The sequence below is a fragment of the Thalassophryne amazonica genome, chromosome 4 (assembly GCF_902500255.1).
Source record: "Thalassophryne amazonica chromosome 4, fThaAma1.1, whole genome shotgun sequence".
Taxonomy (NCBI): domain Eukaryota; kingdom Metazoa; phylum Chordata; class Actinopteri; order Batrachoidiformes; family Batrachoididae; genus Thalassophryne; species Thalassophryne amazonica.
In genome coordinates, this window is record NC_047106.1 from 12,476,710 (window position 1) to 12,504,499 (window position 27,790).

The 27,790-nt window shown below is 41.5% G+C and overlaps 1 protein-coding gene across 2 annotated transcripts in view; it reads right to left on the reverse strand.

Annotated features, from left to right (window-relative positions):
* The window catches only part of map6b (microtubule-associated protein 6b), a 42,396-nt gene that overhangs the window by 13,341 nt on the left and 1,265 nt on the right, over positions 1-27,790 (reverse strand). For both annotated transcript variants that reach the window (XM_034169086.1, XM_034169087.1), the window contains exon 2: positions 4,559-4,772. In XM_034169086.1, coding sequence (XP_034024977.1) covers positions 4,559-4,772 — 214 coding nt within the window. The remainder of the gene's footprint in view (positions 1-4,558; positions 4,773-27,790) is intronic.

The following is a 27,790-nucleotide window of genomic DNA, read 5'->3' on the forward strand; positions in this document are numbered from 1 at the left end:
AAATGATATAATAATTGATCAACATATTGATTTATTCTGCCTTACAGAAACCTGGTTACAGCACGAAGAATATGTTAGTTTAAATGAGTCAACACCCCCGAGTCACACTAACTGCCAGAATGCTCGTAGCACGGGCCGAGGCGGAGGATTAGCAGCAATCTTCCATTCCAGCTTATTAATTAATCAAAAACCCAGACAGAGCTTTAATTCATTTGAAAGCTTGACTCTTAGTCTTGTCCATCCAAATTGGAAGTCCCAAAAACCAGTTTTATTTGTTATTATCTATCGTCCACCTGGTCGTTACTGTGAGTTTCTCTGTGAATTTTCAGACCTTTTGTCTGACTTAGTGCTTAGCTCAGATAAGATAATTATAGTGGGCGATTTTAACATCCACACAGATGCTGAGAATGACAGCCTCAACACTGCATTTAATCTATTATTAGACTCAACTGGCTTCGCTCAAAATGTAAATGAGTCCACCCACCACTTTAATCAGATCTTAGATCTTGTTTTGACTTATGGTATGGAAATTGAAGACTTAACAGTATTCCCTGAAAACTCCCTTCTGTCTGATCATTTCTTAATAACATTTACTCTGATGGACTACCCAGCAGTGGGGAATAGGTTTCATTACACTAGAAGTCTTTCAGAAAGCGCTGTAACTAGGTTTAAGGATATGATTCCTTCTTTATGTTCTCTAATGCCATATACCAACACAGTGCAGAGTAGCTACCTAAACTCTGTAAGTGAGATAGAGTATCTCGTCAATAGTTTTACATCCTCATTGAAGACAACTTTGGATGCTGTAGCTCCTCTGAAAAAGAGAGCTTTAAATCAGAAGTGCCTGACTCCGTGGTATAACTCACAAACTCGCAGCTTAAAGCAGATAACCCGTAAGTTGGAGAGGAAATGGCGTCTCACTAATTTAGAAGATCTTCACTTAGCCTGGAAAAAGAGTATGTTGCTCTATAAAAAAGCCCTCCGTAAAGCTAGGACATCTTACTACTCATCACTAATTGAAGAAAATAAGAACAACCCCAGGTTTATTTTCAGCACTGTAGCCAGGCTGACAAAGAGTCAGAGCTCTACTGAGCCGAGTATTCCTTTAACTAGTAATGACTTCATGACTTTCTTTGCTAATAAAATTTTAACTATTAGACAAAAAATGACTCATAACCATCCCAAAGACGTATCGTTATTTTTGGCTGCTTTAAACTTTCTTTATCGGATTATCTTTTTAGATAACTTTAAAAACCATTATCGGACCAATTATCTTCCGATTAATCTTTGTCCGATAACTTTTAAACTGATAAACAAAATAAACTAAGCTGAACAGCGACAAGCATTTTTAAAATTAGTTTCGCACTCACCTGTTAAAAATTTTGTAATAGACGCACAGTATAAAAAGCATCTCAATCCTCTGCAAACAAAAGAGAAACAGCCCCAAAAGAAAAAAAAATTCTTTTAACACCATACCAATAGGCTGCCGATATCACCTAAGTCATCCAGAGGCATATGTTTAGCAAATTTTGGACAAGTTATTTAAAATTACTGTCATGTCTGAAGTTTTATTAAGTGAAAATATCAGATATATGTTTTAGTTTTAAAGTAATGTGCTAATTTTTAAGGTTTTGTGAGCACATCCTGTGACCCGCAATGCATTTTGGGTAGGATGATGTAATCTCAGTACATCACGACAGGACAAATGCATTTCAGACACTCTGTTCAGCCTCCACAGACAACAGCATTAAACTCTAGTGCCTAAAACTCTCTTGAATATATTCTCTGCGTTTATAGATGTTGGTTTTATTTGCGTTTGTTAAATTCCACGCATTTTAAATGTAGCAGACAGGGATTACTGTATCTGGAATTTTGTTTACAAGGCCTCTACTGCCATCTACTGGTCAGTAGTGTTCACTAAGCGTGTGGGAACCAGTAGATAGCAGTGTTCTATTTATTTTGACCCCGGTTATGTCAGATGATTGTCAAATCAACTTTTTGGCTTTGCAAATGGCTTTTTTTGTGTGCAATGAATGTATACATTATACAAGTTTCACTTTAATGGAATTACAACCTTATTTCTTTTTCAAATTCTCCTATTTTTTTGCATCCAGCCTTATTTCCTTTAGAAAATTCCTTGACAAATAATAGCAATCTATTAGGACGTCAGGTTATGTGTTACACATATACATGTGTGTGTATATATTTTCCAACTTATTCCCATTGATGAAACTTTTCATTTTCTGCCTGAAAGCTTATTAGATGAGTGTGTTCGGGGCTCCCTGTTTGTTTACAAAATACACACGTGTTACAGACCTTGAAATCCAACAGCAGGGATTGATAATATTTAAAGATTTATGAACATACAAATTAACGTGCTTACACTTTATCATGATTTTCTCCGTTGTGAGTTATAAAAGTGTCTTATCGTAGCGTTCGTGTGTATATGCATTATAACGCAGCGCACGAGCGACGTTACGATATTCTTCAGAACGACAACATACGCAACATGCATCCAGCAGCAGACACGCTGCTGTCATAGACAATTGCCTGTAAAGTTTTTTGGCAAGTTATAACTTTCTAAACAGCGTAATTTGTAATGAAAGCCGCTTCATTTGTGCGGCTCTTTCGGCGCCATGTTTGTTTTTTCAGAGACAGCAGTAAGCTCCTCCTACCCCTCCAAACGGAGGGATTTGTAGCCCTTCACCTTCCCCTCCGCCTTGCTCCAAAAAGAGGCACTTTTACCCAGAATCCTTTGCGATCTGTCTGTTTATTACAAAACCTCAGAATTAGTGCATTATTCAACATTAAAAGATATATGTTATATTTTAACTTTGTACTTTTGTATTTTTCAAGACCTGCGCCTGACCGGAGCGTCGTAATTGATAGAGAGTTGGCTTTATGGCTGCTCTCGGAGTGCCTCTGTGCTGGGAGCTCTGTAGTAAACAAGAGCTTCCAGCAGGGGCAGAATGTTGAAAGAAAAGTGTGGTCTCATTGTTGGGGTCTGTTTTTATTTTTATTATTATAAGCTATTAAATTTGTTCTACTACTAGTTGTAGATGTGTCAGAAGTAATATTGGAATTTATGTGTTATCGGTTATCTGTAACTTCCGATACATTTTTGGGTGGTTTATTGTTTTATCTTTATCGAAGATAACTTTTCCGTTATCTGATTATCTGTTATCGAAGTTAAATTTTTTGGTTATCTGTGCCCACCACTGGTTAGTTCACAGTAACAACACACCTGCAAAGTTAAATTGTTTAGTAAAATCACTAATTGGGTAGCAGCATGATATTGTCTTTTTCCAGCTAAGTAACAGCAGACAAGCCAAGCTAGATGCTTTGACAAACTATGGAGGGTTTTCAATCACGTGACCAATTTGCTGCAGGACAGCTGCCGTCTCCATTCTGGATTACAAGGAGGCTGACGCGTGATAGAAAAATGAAGAGAATGTCCGGTTATTACGAGGCTTTAAATCCTCCAGATAAAGCTATTTATCGTGATAGATGTGTAGCAGTTGTTTCAGTGGATCCGTATCTTATGCCAGATAGTGAGTTTAGTGTTAATGTAACGAACTTGCCGACCGTGTCACACTGCGATATTGTGAACTAGGAAGCTGCCGACCAGGTCAGCCTCGCCGGCCTCCTGCAGAGCATCACAGCGGAGCTCTGAAAGCGGAGGTCGTCTTGAAGTCCTGAGCGATTTCTCTCAGCAGGTGCTGGAAGGGCAGCTTGCGGATCAGCAGCTCGCTGCTCGAGGACCACAGTGCAAATAAGCATCCGTATTGGAAGTGTTCTTGTGTTATCCTCTGCACTATATTTTTATGTATTGTTATATAATTTTATTGCCGAATAAAATAAAATAAAATTCTGGGAGCAGTGGATTTCTGTTAGTGGCGGATCTCTCACAGCGACACGGTGCCATGAGGTTTCTTCACACCGACGTTGAAACGTCTGCAGTTGTTCAAGTGTAAGTGTAATCTGCACTGCAAGTGTAATCACAGCGACCACCGCGTCGTAATCCAGAATGGCCACGGGACACAAAATGACGTGACCGATACGTCACATGAAAACCCTCTATTATTGTGATTGCGCTAGACTAGCTAGCTAGCTAGCTGGTGCAGTGTTTTCCCAGATAAGTTAGTGACAAAAAGGATGCAGTTTTTTCACTGACTGCAAATGATACAAACCTAGGGTTATGTTTTTTTTTGTTTTATTACTTTGGCAGAGCTGGAATACTCAAACTGGATTTATGTGATACAGTTAGCTAGATTTTTTTTCACCCTCACAATTATGGAATAAAAAAGTTACTTCCCACAGTAAGTGATGAACTTTAATATTTATACATTATTGGTATTTAAGTGATGTTACGTTTTGAACTCAACTGTGACTTACGTGAACATCACTCTGTTGATGACAAAAGATGGTGGTTAAATAAACCATCTCAGTCGTGCTGCCATGAGCCAGAACTCAAGCTGTTACATGGTCGAGTGTCTCTGTAAAGGGGTTCTACTTCAGAGGCTGGTCCCCGTGGTTCTGTGTACATCCATGAGCTCACCTTAGTGGGCTCCTTGCCGGGTTCACTGTAGAGGCTGCGTATCCTCCGGCGCTCCACCACCTCGTTGTCAGCGGGGCGACCTTTGACCTGCTCCCCTTTGAACGTGGCACTGTAGCTGGTCTCCAGACTGGTCTCCTCAACAGGAGGGTGATACTGGGATGGGGCTTTGATGGGCTTCACTGGTTTCACATCCTTGTAGGCCTTAAACTCAGTCCTGAGACAAAGACAGACAAAAGGATTCATTCTTTTTTTTTTAAATTAAAGTTTGTTCATTGTAGTCAAGTGATTGTTCATACAGCTTTATAAAAAAATAAAAATAAGAACCTGTGAGTTACATGATCATTTTACGTCACTCTAACAAAAAAAACCTGAAGGTCACATTTCTGTATGAAGATGAAGAAGAAGAATTGACTGAATGTTTTAGACAGTTATTACAAAGTAGGAAAAAACAAAAGCAATCAAACATTAAAAACAAACAAACAAAAAAAAAACACAATCCCATGCTGCCAGTGTTAAAAGGCTTAGCTCAGGTCCAAGGACAGCCTGACATCAACCTGCCAGTCATTATTCCAAGCAACAAGACATGTAGTTACAGATAAAGACACACATACATTTTAATGCATAATTGAAGAATTTAATGATTAAATGAATAAAAGACAAATATGTGCTCAAGTGTCACATTAAATTATTCATCTCCTTGCTGCTGAGATAGGTTCCAGCTTATCTCCAGCAGTCAAACTGTGACTATTCTAATAATTATAACAATAGCAGGTGCAAACCCTAAGTAAATAGCTGTAACTAATTCCATAAAAATAAGAGTATAACCACAGATTATTAATCAGATAATGGATTTCCTAATAAACACGAGGCGCATTCAAAACGTATCCAACCTTATTTTATACCACGGAAACAAATGAAGCGTGTGAGTTGTGGTTTGGAGGGGAGGTGTAGGAAACCTTCTTGCACATGTGTGAATTTTTTTTTTCCCCCACCCACATCAGTCGTGAGCAGTCAGCCTTGGAGTGAACATGTGCACGGAACAGCTGCCGGATTGTCATTTGTTATAACATGACCAAACAACTTTAGCAAAGGTACGGCATCAAATTTTACCAAAAACTTGGTGATACCCAAGCGCTAACCATTCACAAAATTCAGCAGGCTTTCAGCGATGATGCCATGAGCATAAAGCAAACAAAAGAGTGGTATAACCACTTAAAAAATACATGCACATCAGTGGAGAGTGAAGCATGTTATGCCTGGCCATCCACAAGATGAAATGACCACGTGATTGGCAGAATACAGACTTTGGATAACCGTCGTGTCACCATGCAACAACTGGCGGATGGGGTGGGGATAAGCACAGGTTTGATTCATTCCATTTTGACAGAGGATTTCGGCATGTGGAGAGCGTCAGTGAAATTCGTACCAAAGCTGCTGCCACCTGCCAGTGAAGCAGAAGCAACTGTGTCTTTAAGTCTCGCAGAACATGTTGGAATGTGCGAACAGCGACCCAGCTTCCCGAATACAGTCATCACTGGGTGATGAGACATGAGTTTACTGGTACGACCCGGAAACCAGCTCTCAGTCATTGCAACGGAAACATCCAACGTCACCAAGGCCAAAGAAAGCACGGCAAGTGTGCAGCAACGTCAAAGGCATGTTGACCGTTTTCTTAGATTCTCACAGGGCAGTGCATCATGAGTACACACCAGAAGGCCAAAATATTAATAAAGAGTATTATCAGGAAGTCCTATGTCACTGATTAACTGATTCCACCTGCTCAAAGTGTTGTTAATCAGTGAAATCACCTGCTGCAGTGAGTGGTTACACAGAAAGCCTGCACCCTCTTGGCCCTTTCTGGAACCGGTTTGAGACCTCTGGTCTAAGTCTTCTCTCTAGTACTCCGGCATAGGGTTTCCCAGGGAGGCTGACAAGTGCGAGTCCTTTATAACTAGAACACACTTTCCAGTCCCCTTTTTCAAAGACAGGGACCACCACCCCAGAGGTACTGTCCCCAACATCCATGCAACATTGTACAAGCATGTCAGTCATGACAGCCCAATAACATCCAGAGAATTCAGCATCTCAGGACAGACCTTGTCCACCCTGGCAACTTGCCACAGATGAGTTTTTTTTGTTGACTACATCTGTGACTTCCAACAGGGTGATGTCACCAGATCCACCTGAGTCTACCATCCCTGCCTCCTCAACGGAGGACATGTCAGTAGGGTTGTGGAGATCATCAAAGTGTTCTTTCTACTGCTTCATGATATTCTCAGTCCAGTTTAGCAGTTCCCCCCTCCCTCGCTGATGGTGGTGGGCACAACTAAGCAAAAAGTTAGCTTCGATAACAACTAATCCGCTAACTGAAGAAGTTAACTTTTATAACACTAAACCGTTACACTGCTAAAAAAAATTAGCAGAAGCTACAGCTAACTGCTAACTTTTAGTATTAACTCTGGTACACTGTCAGCTACTGACAAAAGCCAGTTCTGAGTTTAAGCACCACCAACGCTTCTGAGTAGAATCAAAGGCGATCACAAACAAGGAGTCAGAGCATCTGTCTTTGTGCACCCTGCCCACTGCTGTAAGGAAGTGTCATTTATGTTCAACATGGTGGAACAGTACAGGCATGTGGCATCAAAAGGAAGGCAGTTTTCACTTATGGTTTTAATTTATGAACGAAACTAATTCCAGACAGTTCATTGACGTTAATGTCAACTCTGTCATTTTTACAAAGTGAAAATATTGCACGTATGTTTTAGATTTAAAGTAATGCACTAATTTTAAAGGTTTGAGCTTTAACACACACAGATGCCAAAAGGCATTACGGGAAAATGAGACTCCTCTTATCACTGGTTGATTGCTTTATTCATTTGTAAAAACCAAGACACAAGTTACTGTAACGTGTCTTAATTTTTACAAATATATCTTTTTTTTTCATTTGTAAAAAAAAGGCATTTGCAAAACTGAAAATTCTGTTTAACTGTGATTCAGCGCAATACCAAAATAACAAAATGCATAGAACACTGCCATCTACTGGATGGCAGTGTGAATAATACTGGCCAACTATCACACGGTTGCCATTTGTTGCGCTGAATCACACTTAAACATAATTTTCAATTTTGCAAATGCCTTTTTTTAACAAATGAAAAAATGACATTTACAAATACACATTTATTTGTAAAAACCAGCACACACGTTACAGTAACGTGTGTTGGTTTTTACAAATAAATAAACCAATCAACCAGTGATAAGAGGAGTCTCATTTTCCCATATTGCCTTTTAGCTTCTCTGTGTGTGGGTTAAAGCTCAAACCTTCAGAATTAGTGCATAACTAAAAGATCAAACTAAAAGATCAAATCAAAATCAAATCAATTTTATTTATATAGCGCCAAATCACAACAAACAGTTGCCCCAATGCACTTTATATTGTAAGGCAAAAGCCATACAATAATTACAGAAAAACCCCAACGGTCAAAACGACCCCCTATGATCAAGCACTTGGCGACAGTGGGAAGGAAAAACTCCCTTTTAACAGGAAGAAACCTCCAGCAGAACCAGGCTCAGGGAGGGGCAGTCTTCTGCTGTGACTGGTTGGAGCTGAGGGGAGAGAATCAGGAAAAAGACATGCTGTGGAAGAGAGCAGAGATCAATCACTAATGATTAAATGCAGAGTGGTGCATACAGAGCAAAAAGAGGTGAATAAAAAGAAACACTCAGTGCATCATGGGAACCCCCCAGCAGTCTATAGCAGCATAACTAAGGGATGGTTCAGGGTCACCTGATCCAGCCCTAACTATAAGCTTTAGCAAAAAGGAAAGTTTTAAGGTTAATCTTAAAAGTAGAGAGTGTGTCTGTCTCCCTAATCCGAATTGGGAGCTGGTTCCACAGGAGAGGAGCCTGAAAGCTGAAGGCTCTGCCTCCCATTCTACTCTTACAAACCCTAGGAACTACAAGTAAGCCTGCAGTCTGAGAGCGAAGCGCTCTATTGGGGTGATATGGTACTATGAGGTCCCTAAGATGGGACCTGATTATTCAAAACCTTATAAGTAAGGATAATTTTAAATTCTATTCTATTCAAAAAATGAGGTGGGCTTCATAGATAATTGGCAAAGCTTCTGGGGAAAACCTGGTCTTGTTAGGAGAGACGGCATCCATCCCACTTTGGATGGAGCAGCTCTCATTTCTAGAAATCTGGCCAATTTTCTTAAATCCTCCAAACCGTGACTATCCAGGGTTGGGACCAGGAAGCAGAGTTGTAGTCTTACACACCTCTCTGCAGCTTCTCTCCCCCTGCCATCCCCTCATTACCCCATCCCCGTAGAGACGGTGCCTGCTCCCAGACTACCAATAACCAGCAAAAATCTATTTAAGCATAAAATTCAAAAAGAAAAAATAATATAGCACCTTCAACTGCACCACAGACTAAAACAGTTAAATGTGGTCTGTTAAACATTAGGTCTCTCTCTTCTAAGTCCCTGTTAGTAAATGATATAATAATTGATCAACATATTGATTTATTCTGCCTAACAGAAACCTGGTTACAGCAGGATGAATATGTTAGTTTAAATGAGTCAACACCCCCGAGTCACACTAACTGTCAGAATGCTCGTAGCACGGGCCGGGGCGGAGGATTAGCAGCAATCTTCCATTCCAGCTTATTAATTAATCAAAAACCCAGACAGAGCTTTAATTCATTTGAAAGCTTGTCTCTTAGTCTTGTCCATCCAAATTGGAAGTCCCAAAAACCAGTTTTATTTGTTATTATCTATCGTCCACCTGGTCGTTACTGTGAGTTTCTCTGTGAATTTTCAGACCTTTTGTCTGACTTAGTGCTTAGCTCAGATAGATAATTATAGTGGGCGATTTTAACATCCACACAGATGCTGAGAATGACAGCCTCAACACTGCATTTAATCTATTATTAGACTCTATTGGCTTTGCTCAAAAAGTAAATGAGTCCACCCACCACTTTAATCATATCTTAGATCTTGTTCTGACTTATGGTATGGAAATAGAAGACTTAACAGTATTCCCTGAAAACTCCCTTCTGTCTGATCATTTCTTAATAACATTTACATTTACTCTGATGGACTACCCAGCAGTGGGGAATAAGTTTCATTACACTAGAAGTCTTTCAGAAAGCGCTGTAACTAGGTTTAAGGATATGATTCCTTCTTTATGTTCTCTAATGCCATATACCAACACAGTGCAGAGTAGCTACCTAAACTCTGTAAGGGAGAGAGTATCTCGTCAATAGTTTTACATCCTCATTGAAGACAACTTTGGATGCTGTAGCTCCTCTGAAAAAGAGAGCTTTAAATCAGAAGTGTCTGACTCCGTGGTATAACTCACAAACTCGTAGCTTAAAGCAGATAACCCGTAAGTTGGAGAGGAAATGGCGTCTCACTAATTTAGAAGATCTTCACTTAGCCTGGAAAAAGAGTCTGTTGCTCTATAAAAAAAGCCCTCCGTAAAGCTAGGACATCTTTCTACTCATCACTATTTGAAGAAAATAAGAACAACCCCAGGTTTCTTTTCAGCACTGTAGCCAGGCTGACAAAGAGTCAGAGCTCTATTGAGCTGAGTATTCCATTAACTTTAACTAGTAATGACTTCATGACTTTCTTTGCTAACAAAATTTTAACTATTAGAGAAAAAATTACTCATAACCATCCCAAAGACGTATCGTTATCTTTGGCTGCTTTCAGTGATGCCGGTATTTGGTTAGACTCTTTCTCTCTGATTGTTCTGTCTGAGTTATTTTCATTAGTTACTTCATCCAAACCATCAACATGTTTATTAGACCCCATTCCTACCAGGCTGCTCAAGGAAGCCCTACCATTATTTAATGCTTCGATCTTAAATTTGATCAATCTATCTTTGTTAGTTGGCTATGTACCACAGGCTTTTAAGGTGGCAGTAATTAAACCATTACTTAAAAAGCCATCACTTGACCCAGCTATCTTAGCTAATTATAGGCCAATCTCCAACCTTCCTTTTCTCTCAAAAATTCTTGAAAGGGTAGTTGTAAAACAGCTAACTGATCATCTGCAGAGGAATGGTCTATTTGAAGAGTTTCAGTCAGGTTTTAGAATTCATCATAGTACAGAAACAGCATTAGTGAAGGTTACAAATGATCTTCTTATGGCCTCGGACAGTGGACTCATCTCTGTGCTTGTTCTGTTAGACCTCAGTGCTGCTTTTGATACTGTTGACCATAAAATTTTATTACAGAGATTAGAGCATGCCATAGGTATTAAAGGCACTGCGCTGCGGTGGTTTGAATCATATTTGTCTAATAGATTACAATTTGTTGATGTAAATGGGGAATCTTCTTCACAGACTAAAGTTAATTATGGAGTTCCACAAGGTTCTGTGCTAGGACCAATTTTATTCACTTTATACATGCTTCCCTTAGGCAGTATTATTAGACGGTATTGCTTAAATTTTCATTGTTACGCAGATGATACCCAGCTTTATCTATCCATGAAGCCAGAGGACACACACCAATTAGCTAAACTGCAGGATTGTCTTACAGACATAAAGACATGGATGACCTCTAATTTCCTGCTTTTAAACTCAGATAAAACTGAAGTTATTGTACTTGGCCCCACAAATCTTAGAAACATGGTGTCTAACCAGATCCTTACTCTGGATGGCATTACCCTGACCTCTAGTAATACTGTGAGAAATCTTGGAGTCATTTTTGATCAGGATATGTCATTCAAAGTGCATATTAAACAAATATGTAGGACTGCTTTTTTGCATTTACGCAATATCTCTAAAATCAGAAAGGTCTTGTCTCAGAGTGATGCTGAAAAACTAATTCATGCATTTATTTCCTCTAGGCTGGACTATTGTAATTCATTATTATCAGGTTGTCCTAAAAGTTCCCTAAAAAGCCTTCAGTTAATTCAAAATGCTGCAGCTAGAGTACTGACGGGGACTAGAAGGAGAGAGCATATCTCACCCATATTGGCCTCTCTTCATTGGCTTCCTGTTAATTCTAGAATAGAATTTAAAATTCTTCTTCTTACTTATAAGGTTTTGAATAATCAGGTCCCATCTTATCTTAGGGACCTCGTAGTACCATATCACCCCAATAGAGCGCTTCGCTCTCAGACTGCAGGCTTACTTGTAGTTCCTAGGGTTTGTAAGAGTAGAATGGGAGGCAGAGCCTTCAGCTTTCAGGCTCCTCTCCTGTGGAACCAGCTCCCAATTCAGATCAGGGAGACAGACACCCTCTCTACTTTTAAGATTAGGCTTAAAACGTTCCTTTTTGCTAAAGCTTATAGTTAGGGCTGGATCAGGTGACCCTGAACCATCCCTTAGTTATGCTGCTATAGACGTAGACTGCTGGGGGGTTCCCATGATGCACTGTTTCTTTCTCTTTTTGCTCTGTATGCACCACTCTGCATTTAATCATTAGTGATCGATCTCTGCTCCCCTCCACAGCATGTCTTTTTCCTGGTTCTCTCCCTCAGCCCCAACCAGTCCCAGCAGAAGACTGCCCCTCCCTGAGCCTGGTTCTGCTGGAGGTTTCTTCCTGTTAAAAGGGAGTTTTTCCTTCCCACTGTAGCCAAGTGCTTGCTCACAGGGGGTCGTTTTGACCGTTGGGGTTTTACATAATTATTGTATGGCCTTGCCTTACAATATAAAGCGCCTTGGGGCAACTGTTTGTTGTGATTTGGCGCTATATAAAAAAATTGATTGATTGATTATTCTGGAATTAACAGGGAGCCAATGAAGAGAAGCCAATATGGGTGAAATATGCTCTCTCCTTCTAGTCCCTGTCAGTACTCTAGCTGCAGCATTTTGAATTAACTGAAGGCTTTTCAGGGAACTTTTAGGACAACCTGATAATAATGAATTACAATAGTCCAGCCTAGAAGAAATAAATGCATGAATTAGCTTTTCAGCATCACTCTGAGACAAGACCGTCTAATTTTAGAGATATTGCTCAAATGCAAAAAAAGCAGTCCTACATATTTGCTTAATATGCGCATTGAAGGACATATCCTGATCAAACATGACTCCAAGATTTCTCACAGTATTACTGGAGGTCAGGGTAATGCCATCCAGAGTAAGGATCTGGTTAGACACCATGTTTCTAAGATTTGTGGGGCCAAGTACAATAACTTCAGTTTTATCTGAATTTAAAAGCAGGAAATTAGGGTCATCCATGTCTTTATGTCTGAAAGACATTCCTGCAGTTTAACTAATTGGTGTGTGTCCTCTGGCTTCATGGATAGATAAAGCTGGGTATCATCTGCGTAACAATGAAAATTTAAGCAATGCTTTCTAATAATACTGCCTAAGGGAAGCATGTATAAAGTGAATAAAATCGGTCCTAGCACAGAACCTTGTGGAACTCCATAATTAACCTTAGTCCGTGAAGACGACTTCCCATTTACATGAACAAATTGTAATCTATTAGATAAATATGATTCAAACCACTGCAGTGCAGTGCCTTTAATACCTATGGCATGCTCTAATCTCTGTAATAAAATTTTATGGTCAAGAGTATCAAAAGCTGCACTGAGGTCTAACAGGACGAGCACAGAGATGAGTCCACTGTCTGAGGCCATAAGAAGATCATTTGTAACCTTCACTAATGCTGTTTCTGTACTATGATGAATTCTGAAACCTGACTGAAACTCTTCAAATAGACCATTTCTCTGCAGATGATCAGTTAGCTGTTTTACAACTACCCTTTCAAGAATTTTGAGAGAAAAGGAAGGCTGGAGATTGGCCTATAATTAGCTAAGATAGCTGGGTCAAGTGATGGTTTTATAGTAATGATTTAATTACTGCCACCTTAAAAGCCTGTGGTACATAGCCAACTAATAAAGATAGATTGATCATATTTAAGATCGAAGCATTAATTAATGGTAGGGCTTCCTTGAGCAGCCTGGTAGGAATGGGGTCTAATAGACATGTTGATGGTTTGGAGGAAGTGACTAATGAAAATAACTCAGAACAATCGGAGAGAAAGAGTCTAACCAAATACCAACATTACTGAAAGCAGCCGAACATAAAGATATGTTTTTGGGATGGTTATGAATATTTTTTTCTCTAATACCGTATTTTCCGGACTATAGAGCGCACCTCAGTATAAGCCGCACCCACAAAGTTTATAAAAAAAAATGGAAATGTACATGTAGCTTCCAGTCGAAATCAGTTAGCCCGGACTGATGGTTTAAGGGTTTTATTGATTTTTTGCCGTTCTCAAACCAACGTAAGAGCTATGAAAAAGGGGCAAAGAAATAAAACAATACATTAGAACACAAGACTACTTATGGGTTTTAACTTAATATTCTACTCTTTACTAAAGACATAACATGCTTATTTACAACATATTCCTCGATAAATTTACCGTACCTTGTAGCCACTTTCGACTGAAACTAAACTTTCTCTCCCCGTTTGAGCTCCATCACGTTTCTCCTTGCGTTTGCTCACCCTCCTCGTTTTTTACCTTGTCAAGTTACCTTCCGACACTGTCCTTTTTGATACACTTCCGGGTTGAAAGGAAGTACAAAAATAAAAGCACAATAAAACATCTAATGGAAATAAACTTTACCCTTGGGTCATCACACTCCCACCAAATAATTTGGTGTTTTAACACACTTTAACTTAACACACAAATTATTTCCTTACATGAAATGACCATTTTACAGAAAATTATGAACTTATAAACCTTCCTGCATTTTATATTGAACTTTATCTCTAACAAGCTTCTAATAGCAGAATCAACTTGTGAACTGGGCGTTCTACCACAGATACCTTACTCACGCGTTCACCTCTTTTGCTCAGATTTTTATCTCCAAGCAATACCTTCACCCGTCTTACGAGCCCATCTTTGTCTGTTACAGTTTCTGAGACTCTTCCGAGCCTCCACATAGATCGTGGTTGTGTTTCGTCCATGTCCATTATTATATCACCTACTTGAATGTTTCTCTTAGGCTTGTGCCATCGTTGTCTGACCATGATGTTGTGGAGGTACTCCTTCCTCCAACGGCTCCAGAACTGCTCTGCCAGATACTGCACTTGGCGCCATCTCTTTTGTCCATACAGGTCCTCCCGAACAAACCTTCCTGGGGGGGGTAAAGCGGTGGTAGCCTTCATGGTGATGAGGTGATTAGGAGTCAGTGGTTCCAAACTGTTCGGATCGTTGAGGTTGTCTGTTGTGAGTGGGCGGCTGTTTACGATCGCTGCTGCCTCGTACAAAAAGGTCCTTAAGGAAGTGTCATTGAGTCGACTAGGCGAGAGGCTGAGTGTATAGTTCAGAATATTTCTCACAGTCCTTATCTATCGCTCCCACACTCCACCAGCATGGCTTGCATGAGGTGCATTGAAGACAAAATCGCATTGCTTTTCTGTGAGGAAAGTTACTAGTCTCTCAGCATCAACTTCCTGTAGAGCTGCATTCAATTCATTTTTGGCGCCTACAAAATTGGTACCGTGGTCACATTTAATCTGCTTGACCGAGCCCCGTAATGCGATAAAGCATCGCAGTCCATTGATAAATGCATCAGTTGTAAGATCATCCAACATCTCAACATGAATGGCACGAGAATAGAAACATGTGAAGAGGAGACCATATCTTTTGTGTTCTTTCCGTCCTTGTTTTATCAGAAATGGACCAAAAACATCCATGCCGCAGTAGGTAAAGGGTGGAGAGGGTTCCATTCTTTCCACTGGGAGATTACTCATTTTCTGACATTCCACAGGTCTCCTAAGTCTACGACAAAACACACACTGGCGAACATAGGATGCAACTGCTTGACCCAGTCTGGGAATCCAGTAGCCATTGGATCGTATTTCATTCATTGTCATACCTTTGCCTTGATGATTAACCCTTTCATGGCAATGTGCAATTATCAGTTTTGTGACATGATGTTCTCGAGGAATGACAGTTGGGTGTTTGAAAAAGCTTGAAAGGGATGAGTGGTGCAGTCGTCCTCCCACCTTGAGCACAGCATCTCTGTCCAAAAACATGTCAAGAGGGTGCAGTTTGTTGTTACTCGGTAATGGTCTACCTTTGCTTAGTAACTTTATTTCTTCCCGATATGCTTGTCTTTGGAGAGCTTTGATGATTACAAGCTCTGCCTTTTGTCGTTCACTTACAGTAGAGTGTGCCTTTGATTTATCCTTCAGCAGACGGCGTCTGAGACGTGCTACAGCACTGATGGCATGAGACCAGGATGAAAACTTTACCAGTCGATCAGCAAGACTCACATGTTCGGTTGTTTGTGTGTGTAATATTTGCACCTTCCTCACTTCTGGATCTCCGATTGGAAGTTCAATACTCTCCTTTGTGGGGTGGTGTATTTCCCTTTCCCACAGGAATTTAGGACCTGTGAACCAGTCAGATGACAGTAGTTCATCCATTGTTGTTCCCCTGGATGCCTTGTCTGCAGAGTTTTCACAGGTGGGAACATAAAACCACTGTTGTGGGATTGTACTATTGCGAATCTTCTGTACTCTATTCGCGACAAAGGTGTGGAAGCGTCTTGCTTCGTTATTTATGTATCCTAGGATGACCTTTGAATCTGTCCAAAAGAACTCTTCCACATTGTCATACAGTAGTTCTTCTCTGAGCAGGCTACTCACTGTGACTGAGACTGCTGATGCAGTGAGTTCCAACCTTGGGATGGTGGTGACCTTTGTGGGAGAGACACGAGCCTTTCCCATGACAAAAGCACAGTGAACATCTCTGTCACTGTTTATCAGTCTTGGATATGAACATTGTCCGTATCCAGTGGTGCTTGCATCTGAGAAATGATGCAGGTCCCTTTTCACCACTTCTCCAAAGCCATCAGGCACATAACATCTAGCTATCTGCAATTTCTCTAGTTTGATGAGATCTTTTCTCCAACACTCCCACCGTGGCCTTAGATGTTCAGGCAGTGGGTCATCCCATCCAGTACCTTGACGACACATCTCCTGCAGGATTTTTTTGCCATTGAGAAGGTAGGGGGCGACAAATCCCAAAGGATCGTATATAGATGCTACAGTTGACAACATCCCACGCCGTGTAGGAGGTTGTTCTCTTGGCACAAAGTTGAATGTGAAGCAGTCTCTTTCTATGCTCCAGTGAATACCCAGTGCTCTCTCTGTTGTTTCAGAGAAAGCAAGGTCCTTTGTTTTGATGTCCTTTGCATGTTCTGATGCTGGTATGCTGTTTAGAAGTGCATCGCTGTTCGATACAAACTTGTGTAGCCGCAGACCACCCTTTGCACAAATTTCACTAGCCTCTTGTGCCAGCCGTATACCATCTTCTACGGTCTTTGCACTTGTTACTCCATCATCCACATAAAAGTCTCTGGCTATGAACTGAGAACCTAGTGGGAACGCAAGACTGTTCTCATTGGCTAGGTGTTTTAGCCCATAATTTGCACACCCTGGGGAGGAGACGGCGCCAAACAGATGTACTGTCATCCTGTACGCTTGTGGCTGTGTGCTTGTATCTCCATTTTTCCACCACAAGAAGCAGAGGTAGTTGCGATCATTCTCTTGGACTTGAAACTGGTGAAACATTTTCTCTATGTCGCACATTAGAGCTATTTGATGCTGCCGGAAGCGTAGAAGAACACCTGTCATATTGTTGATCATGTCTGGTCCAGTCAGGAGTTGCTCATTGAGACTGGTTCCTTTATGCTTGGCTGAACAGTCAAAAACCACACGCAGCTTATCAGGTTTCTTTGGGTGATAAATGCCATGATGTGGTATATACCACGTTTCACCAGGAAATGCATCATCTTGAGCTTCCTCAGCATCACCTCTTTGAATGATGTCATTCATGTACTTGACATAATCTTCCTTGTATGTCTCGTCTCGGGCAAATTTCCTCTTGAGTTGGTTAAGTCGGACCTCTGCGAGCTGTCTGTTATCAGGCATCTGTGGTCTTTCCTTAAAGGGGAGTGGCATTTTGTAATGACCTTGTTCAGTCTTCCTTATGCCCTTTTTGAGTTTGTCGAGGAAGATGAGATCCTCTTGTGACACTGTTCGGTCATTTTTGCTGACCTCTTTGAAGTCACTTTCCAATGCACGAATTGCATCCATGGGAGTTACTGAAGGGATCTCTTTTACAGTGACACGGTGACAGAGGCTGCTTGTCATATCAGTCTCAAGACAAGGTTCTGAGCTGCTAACTATACTCCATCCTAAGTCTGTCTGCACAGCATAAGGCTCATCATTTTGGCCTAGTATCACTTATCTTGGTGCTAAGGCTCGGGGACAGTTATAACCAATCAAGAGAGCTACTTCACAACTGAGGAGTGGTGGGACTTCATCGATAATTGGTGATAAATGACTCCAGCGTTTGGCTGTTTCACGAGTTGGTATGTGATTGCGGTTTGCCGGAATACAGTCCTTCGTGTATGCAGGAGGGAGCTGGATAACTGTTGCAGAGCTGTAGCCCCTGACACGGAGACCACACACCTTTCCACTGCTTACAACTGTATTCTTTCCCATCATGGTAGTTAATTTTAATTTCACTGGATAAACATTGGTTTGCAGTTCATGGCTCACAACCTGATCAATGAAGGCGGTGTCACTTTGTGTGTCCAGTAGTGCATAGACAAGCTTTTCCTTGCAAGGATTTGCAGTTGATGACACCCACACTGGAACTATCATTGAGGTGTTGACAGATTGTCCTTCTCTGGCGATGTTAAGTGACATGGCGGTTGTTGTCTCTGGTGTGTCAATTTGTGCTGCACTTTCAATATTCATATGCCTTTCTCTTTTCAGATCACTACTGTAATTTACATCATGAAGGCAGCTTGGATGCCTTTTTGCACATATGTCACAAGTAAGGCGGTATTTACAGTCCTTCACACCGTGACCTGGTTTCAAACAGCCATAGCACAATTTATTGTCCTTGACAAATGACCTTCGATTTTTCAGAGGCATTTTCATGAGGTTTGGGCACTTGTGGAGTTGATGTGTGTCTTGGCACAACATGCATGGAGATCCCGTGCGTGTTTTATGAGTACATTGTTCATCTCTTTGTACAGTCGTTTTTGTATTGAATACACTGGCCTTGTTTCTTTTATTGTCTTTTGGATTACCTTTGTCGCCTGTTGTCTCCAGAGAACGGAGTGCATGAATAGAGGTGACTGGGTTACCGGCAACTTCCGCTTCTTCTGAAAGAAATGCAGCAAAATCATTGAAGCGGGGAAACTCTTTACCTTCCATCAGGGCCTTTGTAACATGGCGATTCCACCTGGCAGCTAACCAGTCTGGCAGTTTCTGTGTGAGCCTTTGGTTTTCTTCACAGTCGTTTAATATTTCCAGGCCCTTTACATGGGGTATAGCAAGCATGCATGCATTTGTGAAATCTGAAAAGCGTCTTAGCCCTTCAGCGTCTTTAGACTGTATTTTTGGCCAACCTGATAGCCTCTCTCTGAATGCTCTTTGAATAACGAATGTTTGGCCATACCGCTGGTTAAGCTTTTCCCAGGCATCTCGGTAGGCTTCCTCATCATTTCTGAAGAAGGTTCCTTCAAGGCATTTACGAGCTGGACCGCTCACATACCTTTTAAGGTAATAGAGTTTGTCTGCAGCTGAGATGCCCTTTTGATCAATCAGTGACATGAAGGAGGATTTCCATTCAATAAAGAGGATTGGCTCTCCATTGAACACCGTCGGCTCTGGTGTAGGAAGTCTGTTCATCATTATGCTGTCTTGAACTGCCTTTGCAAGCTGAGCGACACTAGGGGTTACTGATGATGTAGGTGTGTTAGATGGCAGCTGAGATGCGCTGTTGGGGATGACTTGCTCACTTCTGACTGATTGGACGTCTCCCACCTGTATTATTTGTCTGTTGTAAGCTTCAAGCCTGACTCGGGCTGCTTCCACCTCTTTCTCAGCCTGCAGACGCTCCAACTCAGATCTTTGAATTTCCATTTCTTTCTTGTGTTGTTCTTCCAAAGCCTTAATCCTTTCCTTCTGCTTTCTTTCCTCTTGAGCGATCTTGTACTCGACCTCCTTCACTGCCAGCTCTGCGGCTGCCTTAGCCTGTTTCGATGCAAGGTGAGAAGATGAGGAATGGTGGGTGCTATTTGAATTTGCAGCAGTAGAACCATATATGGAGAGCGCATAGTCACGATCTAGAAGCTCACGTAGATTACTTCTTACATCTTCTCCATCAAAATCTCCATCAACACCAGATAATCTTTCAAAGATGATTTTCATAATGTCACGAGTTACTGCTTCACAAGCGTCAATTTTTCTCCGTAAATCTGCTGGTGGTGCCACGTGGCTCCTTATTTCAGAGTACAGTTTCATGATGTCATCTTTACCCTTTTCTAATATGTCTGCGAGTGATGACAGAATTATTTCACTTAGGTCTGATTTTAATTTTTTCCTTGCTGCACGTGCTTCCATTTTCCACTGTTCATATAAGTACAAAAGTCTTTTTTCCTTTTTATTTAATTCTTCCTTTTGATAAGCAAGCATCCTTTCAGTTGGTGTTTTTATTCTTTCAGAGCGGCGTGGCACATCAGGCATGTCCTGGCCTCTACTCTCTGAATGAGCCACCAGATTTTCTTGCCACTTAATTGTTGCTTGCATGACTTCCACTGTGTTCTCACTTTCATTTTGAAGAGAAACTTTAAAATTCTCAGTTCCCTTTTGTAGACACGGGGTCTGCCCGTTAATGTCCTGTGAGTTCTCCATGTTTAATTCAGATGTTCGTTCCGTTGTCCTTTCAATTTTCCGACCAACTGCTGCCACCTGCTGTCCGTCTTGGGTACACCACGTTGAGGAATATGGCGGCGAGTGGTCAAGCTCTTACTGTAGCTTCCAGTCGAAATCAGTTAGCCCGGACTGATGGTTTAAGGGTTTTATTGATTTTTTGCCGTTCTCAAACCAACGTAAGAGCTATGAAAAAGGGGCAAAGAAATAAAACAATACATTAGAACACAGACTACTTATGGGTTTTAACTTAATATTCTACTCTTTACTAAAGACATAACATGCTTATTTACAACATATTCCTCGATAAATTTACCGTACCTTGTAGCCACTTTCGACTGAAACTAAACTTTCTCTCCCCGTTTGAGCTCCATCACGTTTCTCCTTGCGTTTGCTCACCCTCCTCGTTTTTTACCTTGTGTCAAGTTACCTTCCGACACTGTCCTTTTTGATACACTTCCGGGTTGAAAGGAAGTACAAAAATAAAAGCACAATAAAACATCTAATGGAAATAAACTTTACCCTTGGGTCATCACAGTACATATATAAGCCACACCGGGCTAAAAGCCGCTGATATCTACTGAACTGATTACGTAGTTTAACTGAACATAACTGAACTGATTACTGTCCAAACAGTGATTGTAGGTGATTTGTGATTGGTGATGGTAGAACAGTGATTGGTGATGGTAGATTCCTTCACGCTGCTCCACGCTGTTAGGATCCACTGACAGACATCAGAAAATGATGCCCTTCGCATGCGGCCAGTTTTTGTGAAGGATTTATCGCCGCAAGTCAGCCAAGCCTCCCATTCACCACGGAGTGCTGCTTTAAACGCTCGATTCACACTGATGTCCAGGGGTTGCAAAAACTTTGTTGTACCTCCAGGAATCACAGCAGGAATCGAGTTGGTTCTCTTGATGACTGCTTTCACTGAATCCGTGATGTGGGCCCTCATACTGTCCAAAACAAGCAGCGCTTTTTTCCGGTGAAAAAAATCCTCCTGGGTGCTTTCCGTAGCACTCCGTTAACCAGTCCTTCATTAGACTTTCTAGCATCCATCCTTTCTGGTTGACTTTAACCACAATGTCCTTCGGGAGTTGGTCTTTCGGCAGAGTTTTGCGCTTAAAAATTACCATCGGGGGAAGCTTCTTTACAGATGCGGTGCAGCCCAGGACACAGGTGAAATGTGTCCTCTCGTGTCCAGTGGTTTTCACCATAATGGATGATGCACCTGTCTTGTTTACAGTCCTGGTCAGAGGCAGATCAAATGTCAATGGCACTTCATCCATATTTATAATGTTGTCTGGTCCTATGGCGTTCTCCGCGATCTTTGCTTCAACAAACTCGGAAATTTGCAACTTTTTCCTGGTAGTCCGGGGGGAGTTGCTGACAGAGAGTTGTCCGCGCCCTGATGGACAGGCTCTTTCTTCTCATGAATCTGAAACACCAGGATGGTCCTCCATTAAAATCATCAATATTCATTTCGCGGGCGATTGATTTGGCTTTCAGCCGGATTTGCACAGTGGATACACCTCGGCCACCTGCTCTCTGAGTGTTAATCCAGTCCTCAAGAACATTTTCAAGTTCAGGCCACCTGCTTTTATGTCCTCTGAAAGCCTTTCTAGTCTTTTGGCATTGAATGAGTTCTTCCCGCTGCCATCTCCAGCGCCGAACCATAGATTCATTCACGCCAAGCTTACGTGCAGCAGCTCTATTTCCTTCCTTTACTGCCAGATCGATGGCCTTCAACTTAAATGCGGCATCATATGAACTTCTTCGTGTGGTTTCCATGATGAGGGAGTGTGGGTTTGAAAAAAAACCTTCGTCGTGCCTGCTGCTTGCATGTGCTAAATGAAAATTAGCGCTTTCTTCTTTGATTTCCAACTTTGATTTCCCACCTCTCGTTTTTTTTTTTACTTTCTGCTAAAGCGCCCCCTGGCGGGTGAAGAAAAAAACACAGAAAAGCCGCACCTCAATATAAGCCGCATGTTTCAAAGTGTGGGAAAAAAGTAGCGGCTTATAGTCCGGAAAATACGGTAGTTAAAATTTTATTTGCAAAGAAAGTCATGAAGTCATTACTAGTTAAAGGAATACTCGGCTCAATAGAGCTCTGACTCTGTCAGCCTGGCTACAGTGCTGAAAAGAAACCTGGGGTTGTTCTTATTTTCTTCAATTAGTGATGAATAGTAAGATGACCTAGCTTTACAGAGGGCTTTTTTATAGAGCAACAGACTCTTTTTCCAGGCTACATGAAGATCTTCTAAATTAGTGAGACGCCGTTTCCTCTCCAGTTTACGGGTTATCCGCTTTAAGCTGCGAGTTTGTGGGTTATACCACGGAGTCAGGCACTTCTGATTTAAGGCTCTCTTTCTCAGAGGAGCTACAGCATCCATAGTTGTGCTCAATGAGGATGTAAAGCTACTGACCAGATAATCTATCTCACTCACAGAGTTTAGGTAGCTACTCTGCACTGTGTTGGTATATGGCATTGAAGAACATAAAGAAGGAATCATATCCTTAAACCTAGTTACAGCGCTTTCAGAAAGACTTCTACTGTAATGAAACTTATTCCCCACTGCTGGGTAGTCCATTAATGTAAATGTAAATGTTATTAAGAAATGATCAGACAAAAAGGGGTTTTCAGGGAATACTGTTGAGTCTTCAATTTCTATGCCATATGTCAGAACAAGATCTAAAGTGTGGTTAAAGTGGTGGGTGGGCTCATTTACATTTTGAGCGAAGCCAACTGAGTCTAATAATAGATTAAATGCAGTGTTGAGGCTGTCATTCTCAGCATCTATGTGGATGTTAAAATCACCCACTATAATTATCTTATCTGAGTTAAGCACTAAGTCAGACAAAAGGTCTGAAAAATCACAAAGAAACTCACAGTAACGACCAGGTGGACGATAGATAATAACAAATAAAACTGGTTTTTGAGACTTCCAATCTGGATGGACAAGACTAAGAGTCAAGCTTTCAAATGAATTAAAGCTCTGTCTGGGTCTTTGATTAATTAATAAGCTGGAGTGGAAGATTGCTGCTAATCCTCCTCCTCGACCCTTGCTTCGAGCATTCTGACAGTTAGTGTGACTCGGGGGTGTTGACTCATTTAAACTAACATATTCATCCTGCTGTAACCAGGTTTCTGTAAGGCAGAATAAATCAATATGTTGATCAATTATTATATAATTTACTAACAGGGACTTAGAAGAGAGAGACGTAATATTTAATAAACCACATTTAACTCTTTTAGTCTGTGGTGCAGTTGAAGGTGCTATATTATTTTTTCTTTTTGAATTTTTATGCTTAAATAGATTTTTACTAGTTATTGGTGGTCTGGGAGCAGGCACCGTCTCTACAGGGATGGGGTATTGGGGGGATGGCAGGGGGAGAGAAGCTGCAGAGAGGTGTGTAAGACTACAACTCTGCTTCCTGGTCCCAACCCTGGATAGTCACGATTTGGAGGGTTTAATAAAATTGGCCAGATTTCTAGAGATGAGAGCTGCTCCATCCAAAGTGGGATGGATGCCGTCTCTCTTAACAAGACCAGGTTTTCCCCAGAAACTTTGCCAATTATCTATGAAGCCCACCTCATTTTTTGGACACCACTCAGACAGCTAGCAATTCAGCAAAGCGGCTAAACATGTCACTCCCAGTCCGATTGGGGAGGGGCCCAGAGAAAACTACAGAGTCCGACATTGTTTTTGCAAAGTTACACACCGATTCAATATTAATTTTAGTGACCTCCGATTGGCGTAACCGGTTGTCATTACTGCCGACGTGAATTACAATCTTACCAAATTTACGCTTAGCCTTAGCCAGCAGTTTCAAATTTCCTTCAGTGTCGCCTGCTCTGGCCCTCGGAAGACATTTGACTATGGTTGCTGGTGTTGCTAACTTCACATTTCTCAAAACAGAGTCGCCAATAACCAGAGTTTGTTCCTCGGCGGGTGTGTCGCCGAGTGGGGAAAAGCGGTTAGAAATGTGAACGGGTTGGTGGTGTACAGAAGGCTTCTGTTTAGAACTACGCTTCTTCCTCACAGTCACCCAGCCAGCCTGCTTTCCCGGCTGCTTGGGATCTGCAGGGGGACAGCTAATGGCGGCTAAGCTACCTTGGTCCGCACCAACTACAGGGGCCTGGCTAGCTGTAGGATTTTCCAAGGTGCGGAGCCGAGTCTCCAATTCGCCCAGCCTGGCCTCCAAAGCTACGAACAAGCTACACTTATTACAAGTACCGTTACTGCTAAAGGAGGCCGAGGAATAACTAAACATTTCACACCCAGCGCAGAAAAGTGCGGGAGAGACAGGAGAAGCCGCCATGCTAAACCGGCTAAGAGCTAATAGCTGCGCTAAGCTAGCAGATTACTAAAAACACACAAAGTGAAGAATGTGAAAATAATTTAGAAGTGATTCAGCAAAGAGAGTGCTTTAGTTAAGGCACGTGAAGATTACACTGTGAAATAAATCGTTATCTAGATCAATCTAACTACACAGATTAAACAGCTAACAGATACATCAAAATGCCGCTGTGCTCCCGAACAGGAATTGATACAATACCGCAGTGAGAGCCAACCACCAGTAGAGGTTGAGAGCCAAAGCCAAAGATATGTCTGATATTTTCACTTTGTAAAAATGACAGAGTTGACATTAATTTTGATAAACTGTCCAGCATTAATTTGGTTTATAAATCACACCATAAGTCAAAACTGCATTGCTTTTGATGACTTGTGCCACATGTCTAGGGCTGTATGGCACTGTAGGTTGAATGTAAATGCCTTTATTTTGTAGCAGCCTGGCAGCCAGACCCCTTCTGCTGGGGTAGCGTTGAGCTCAGCTCCTCACAGCTGCAAAACACATAACATACAGGAACCAACATGTATGATTTTAGGATTTACAAATGTTTTTGACCGTTTGCCTTCACTCACTACGCCAGCAAAAAACAAAAAAGTTAGCTTCGCTAATTAGTGGATTAATGTAACTGTGCCCAGGACTGCTCGCTGAACACAGCCTGAGCTAAGAACTGCCTCCCTTTCCTGAGTGTCCTGACAGTTTACCTGAACCACTGAAGCTGACCAAAAGTCATCTTTCATGGCCTCTCATCGCTATGAATGGACACACATAGGGATACAGTCACCTCGCCCGAATTAGGGAGACCAGGGCCTCCTCATGGAGCCAGGGCTGAGGGGGAGTGGAGTTCGTAGGTGAGTGCCTGATGGCAGAGTCTACAACCGTGGGCCTTGGCCAGGGTCTGCCCAAAGAAACAACATGGTCTCACCTCTATGGGGTCACCACCTGCAGGGAGAGTGTAACAAGTCTAATGCGCTGTTTTTTAGGCAGTGGATGGGGGCAAATGCCCACGTGGACTCACCAGCAGTTCACACCAGAATTTTTTATCCACACATACACTTGTAATTTTTGCTTAAGAAATCAGGCTGAAATTCTTGAAATCTCTGATAAGATTGTGAAATGGTAAAAAAAAAATAAAATAAATAAAAATCACTGAAATTCAGAGAAACAAAATTTCTGCTCTCCTCTTTGCAAAGCACATTGTGACAAGAACAAAATCCAAGTTAGTTTTCTTGATCTGGATTTTTAATCAGAAAAGTAAGATAGGAGATTAACAGGCTCATCCAGTGACAGTAGGTATGAACCAAAATAATAGATTAATAAAAAGATTTTCAAAGTGTTTATTTTTATGATATGAACAGTTGTGGGTTTTTTAAATGACTGAGTAGCAGAGGTGCACCTGGAGCCATGATGCTGCAAAATTCATTGTTCAGTAGGAAAAGAATGAAGAAAACGGTTTTTATTAACTCAGTGGAATCATGTTTCATTTGTAGTCGACCGTGTAAAGACACCACGTAAAGGCACATGATTATCCTCTTACTGGACTCACTCATTACCGGCTGCAGCATCGATCTGGTAGTTTCCGGGAGGACAAAGTGGGGTGAATCAATAATGCAAAAATCTATCTAACTGTATTACTTTGCTTCGGAAATCAGTGGAGATTGTAAGAAGATATGATTTTGGCAGCACAAAATGCTTTGTAAGATAAAACTACTTTATTGCAGGATTGGCCAGTGTAGCTTCCAACACCATGAGCAACTCTGATGTTACAGTGTATGTATATACATACACTGTATGTATATACAAAGTATGTCATGTATGTTTTTATGTGTAACTCCAATAGACCTTGGCACATGTATCTCCACCTGCTCAGCACATCTGTTTGTAGTGCCAATTGGGAGCTTGGCTGCGATGGCGAAATCAACATGGATCGCTGCCTTCGTAGTCCAGTGTGCAAGCCATGATACCACTACCTCCCTCAATACGCTGTATATTGTGTTTGTAGCGCTAGAAACTTGTATTTGTAGCTTTTAGGTGTGTCTGTCTTATAACACTTATGTGTTTATCCCTTATCTTATCTAACTATTTCACCTCTTAAATATGTAGTGCTGACCTGTAGCTAACAGTTTTCTTGTGTGTATACAGTGTATCTGGAAAATATTTACAGTGCTTCACTTTTTCCACATTTTATGTTACAGCTTTATTCTAAAACGGATTAATTTAATTTTTTTGTCCTCAAAATTCTACACACAGTACCCGATAATGACAATGTGAAAAAAAGTTTTGAGATTTAATACAAAAACTAAGAAATCACATGTACGTAAGTATTCACAGACTTTGCCATGAAGCTCAAAATTGATCTCAGGTGCATCCTTTTTCCACTGATCATCCTTGAGATGTTTCTACAACTGGAATCCACCTGGGGTAAATTCAGTTGATTGGGCATGATTTGGAAAGGCACACACCTGTCTACATATAAAGTCCCACAGTTGACAGTGCATGTCAGAGCACAAACCGAGCAGGAAGTGTCTGCAGACCTCTGAGACAGGATTGTCTCAAAGCACAAATCTGGGGAAGGGTACAGAAACATTTCTGCTGCTTTGAAAGTTTGGATCCACCAGGACTCTTCCTGGAGCTGGCCACCCATCAAAACTGAGCAATTGGGGGAGAAGGACCTTAATCAGGGAGGTGACCAAGAACACGAAGGTCACTCTGTCAGAGCTCCAGCATTCTCTGTGGAGAGACGAGAACCTTCCAGAAGGACAACCATCTCAGCAGCAATCCACCAATCAAGACTGTATGGTAGAGTGGCCAGATGGAAGCCACTCCTTTGTAAAAGGTACACGGCAACCGGGCTGGAGTTTGACAAAAGACATCTGAAGGACTCTCAGACCATGAGAAACAAAATTCTCTGGTCTGATGAGACAAAGATTGAACTCTTTGCTGTGAATGCCAGGCATCATGTTTGGATGAAACCAGGCAACATCCCTACAGTGAAGCATGGTGGTGGCAGCATCACGCTGTTGCAATGATTTCAGCAGCAGGAACTGGTAGACTAGTCAGGATTGAGGGCAAGATGAACGCAGCAATGTCCTGGATGAAAACCTGCTCCAGAGCGCTCATGACCTCAGACTGGGGTGACGGATCATCTTTCAACAGGACAATGACCCTAAACAC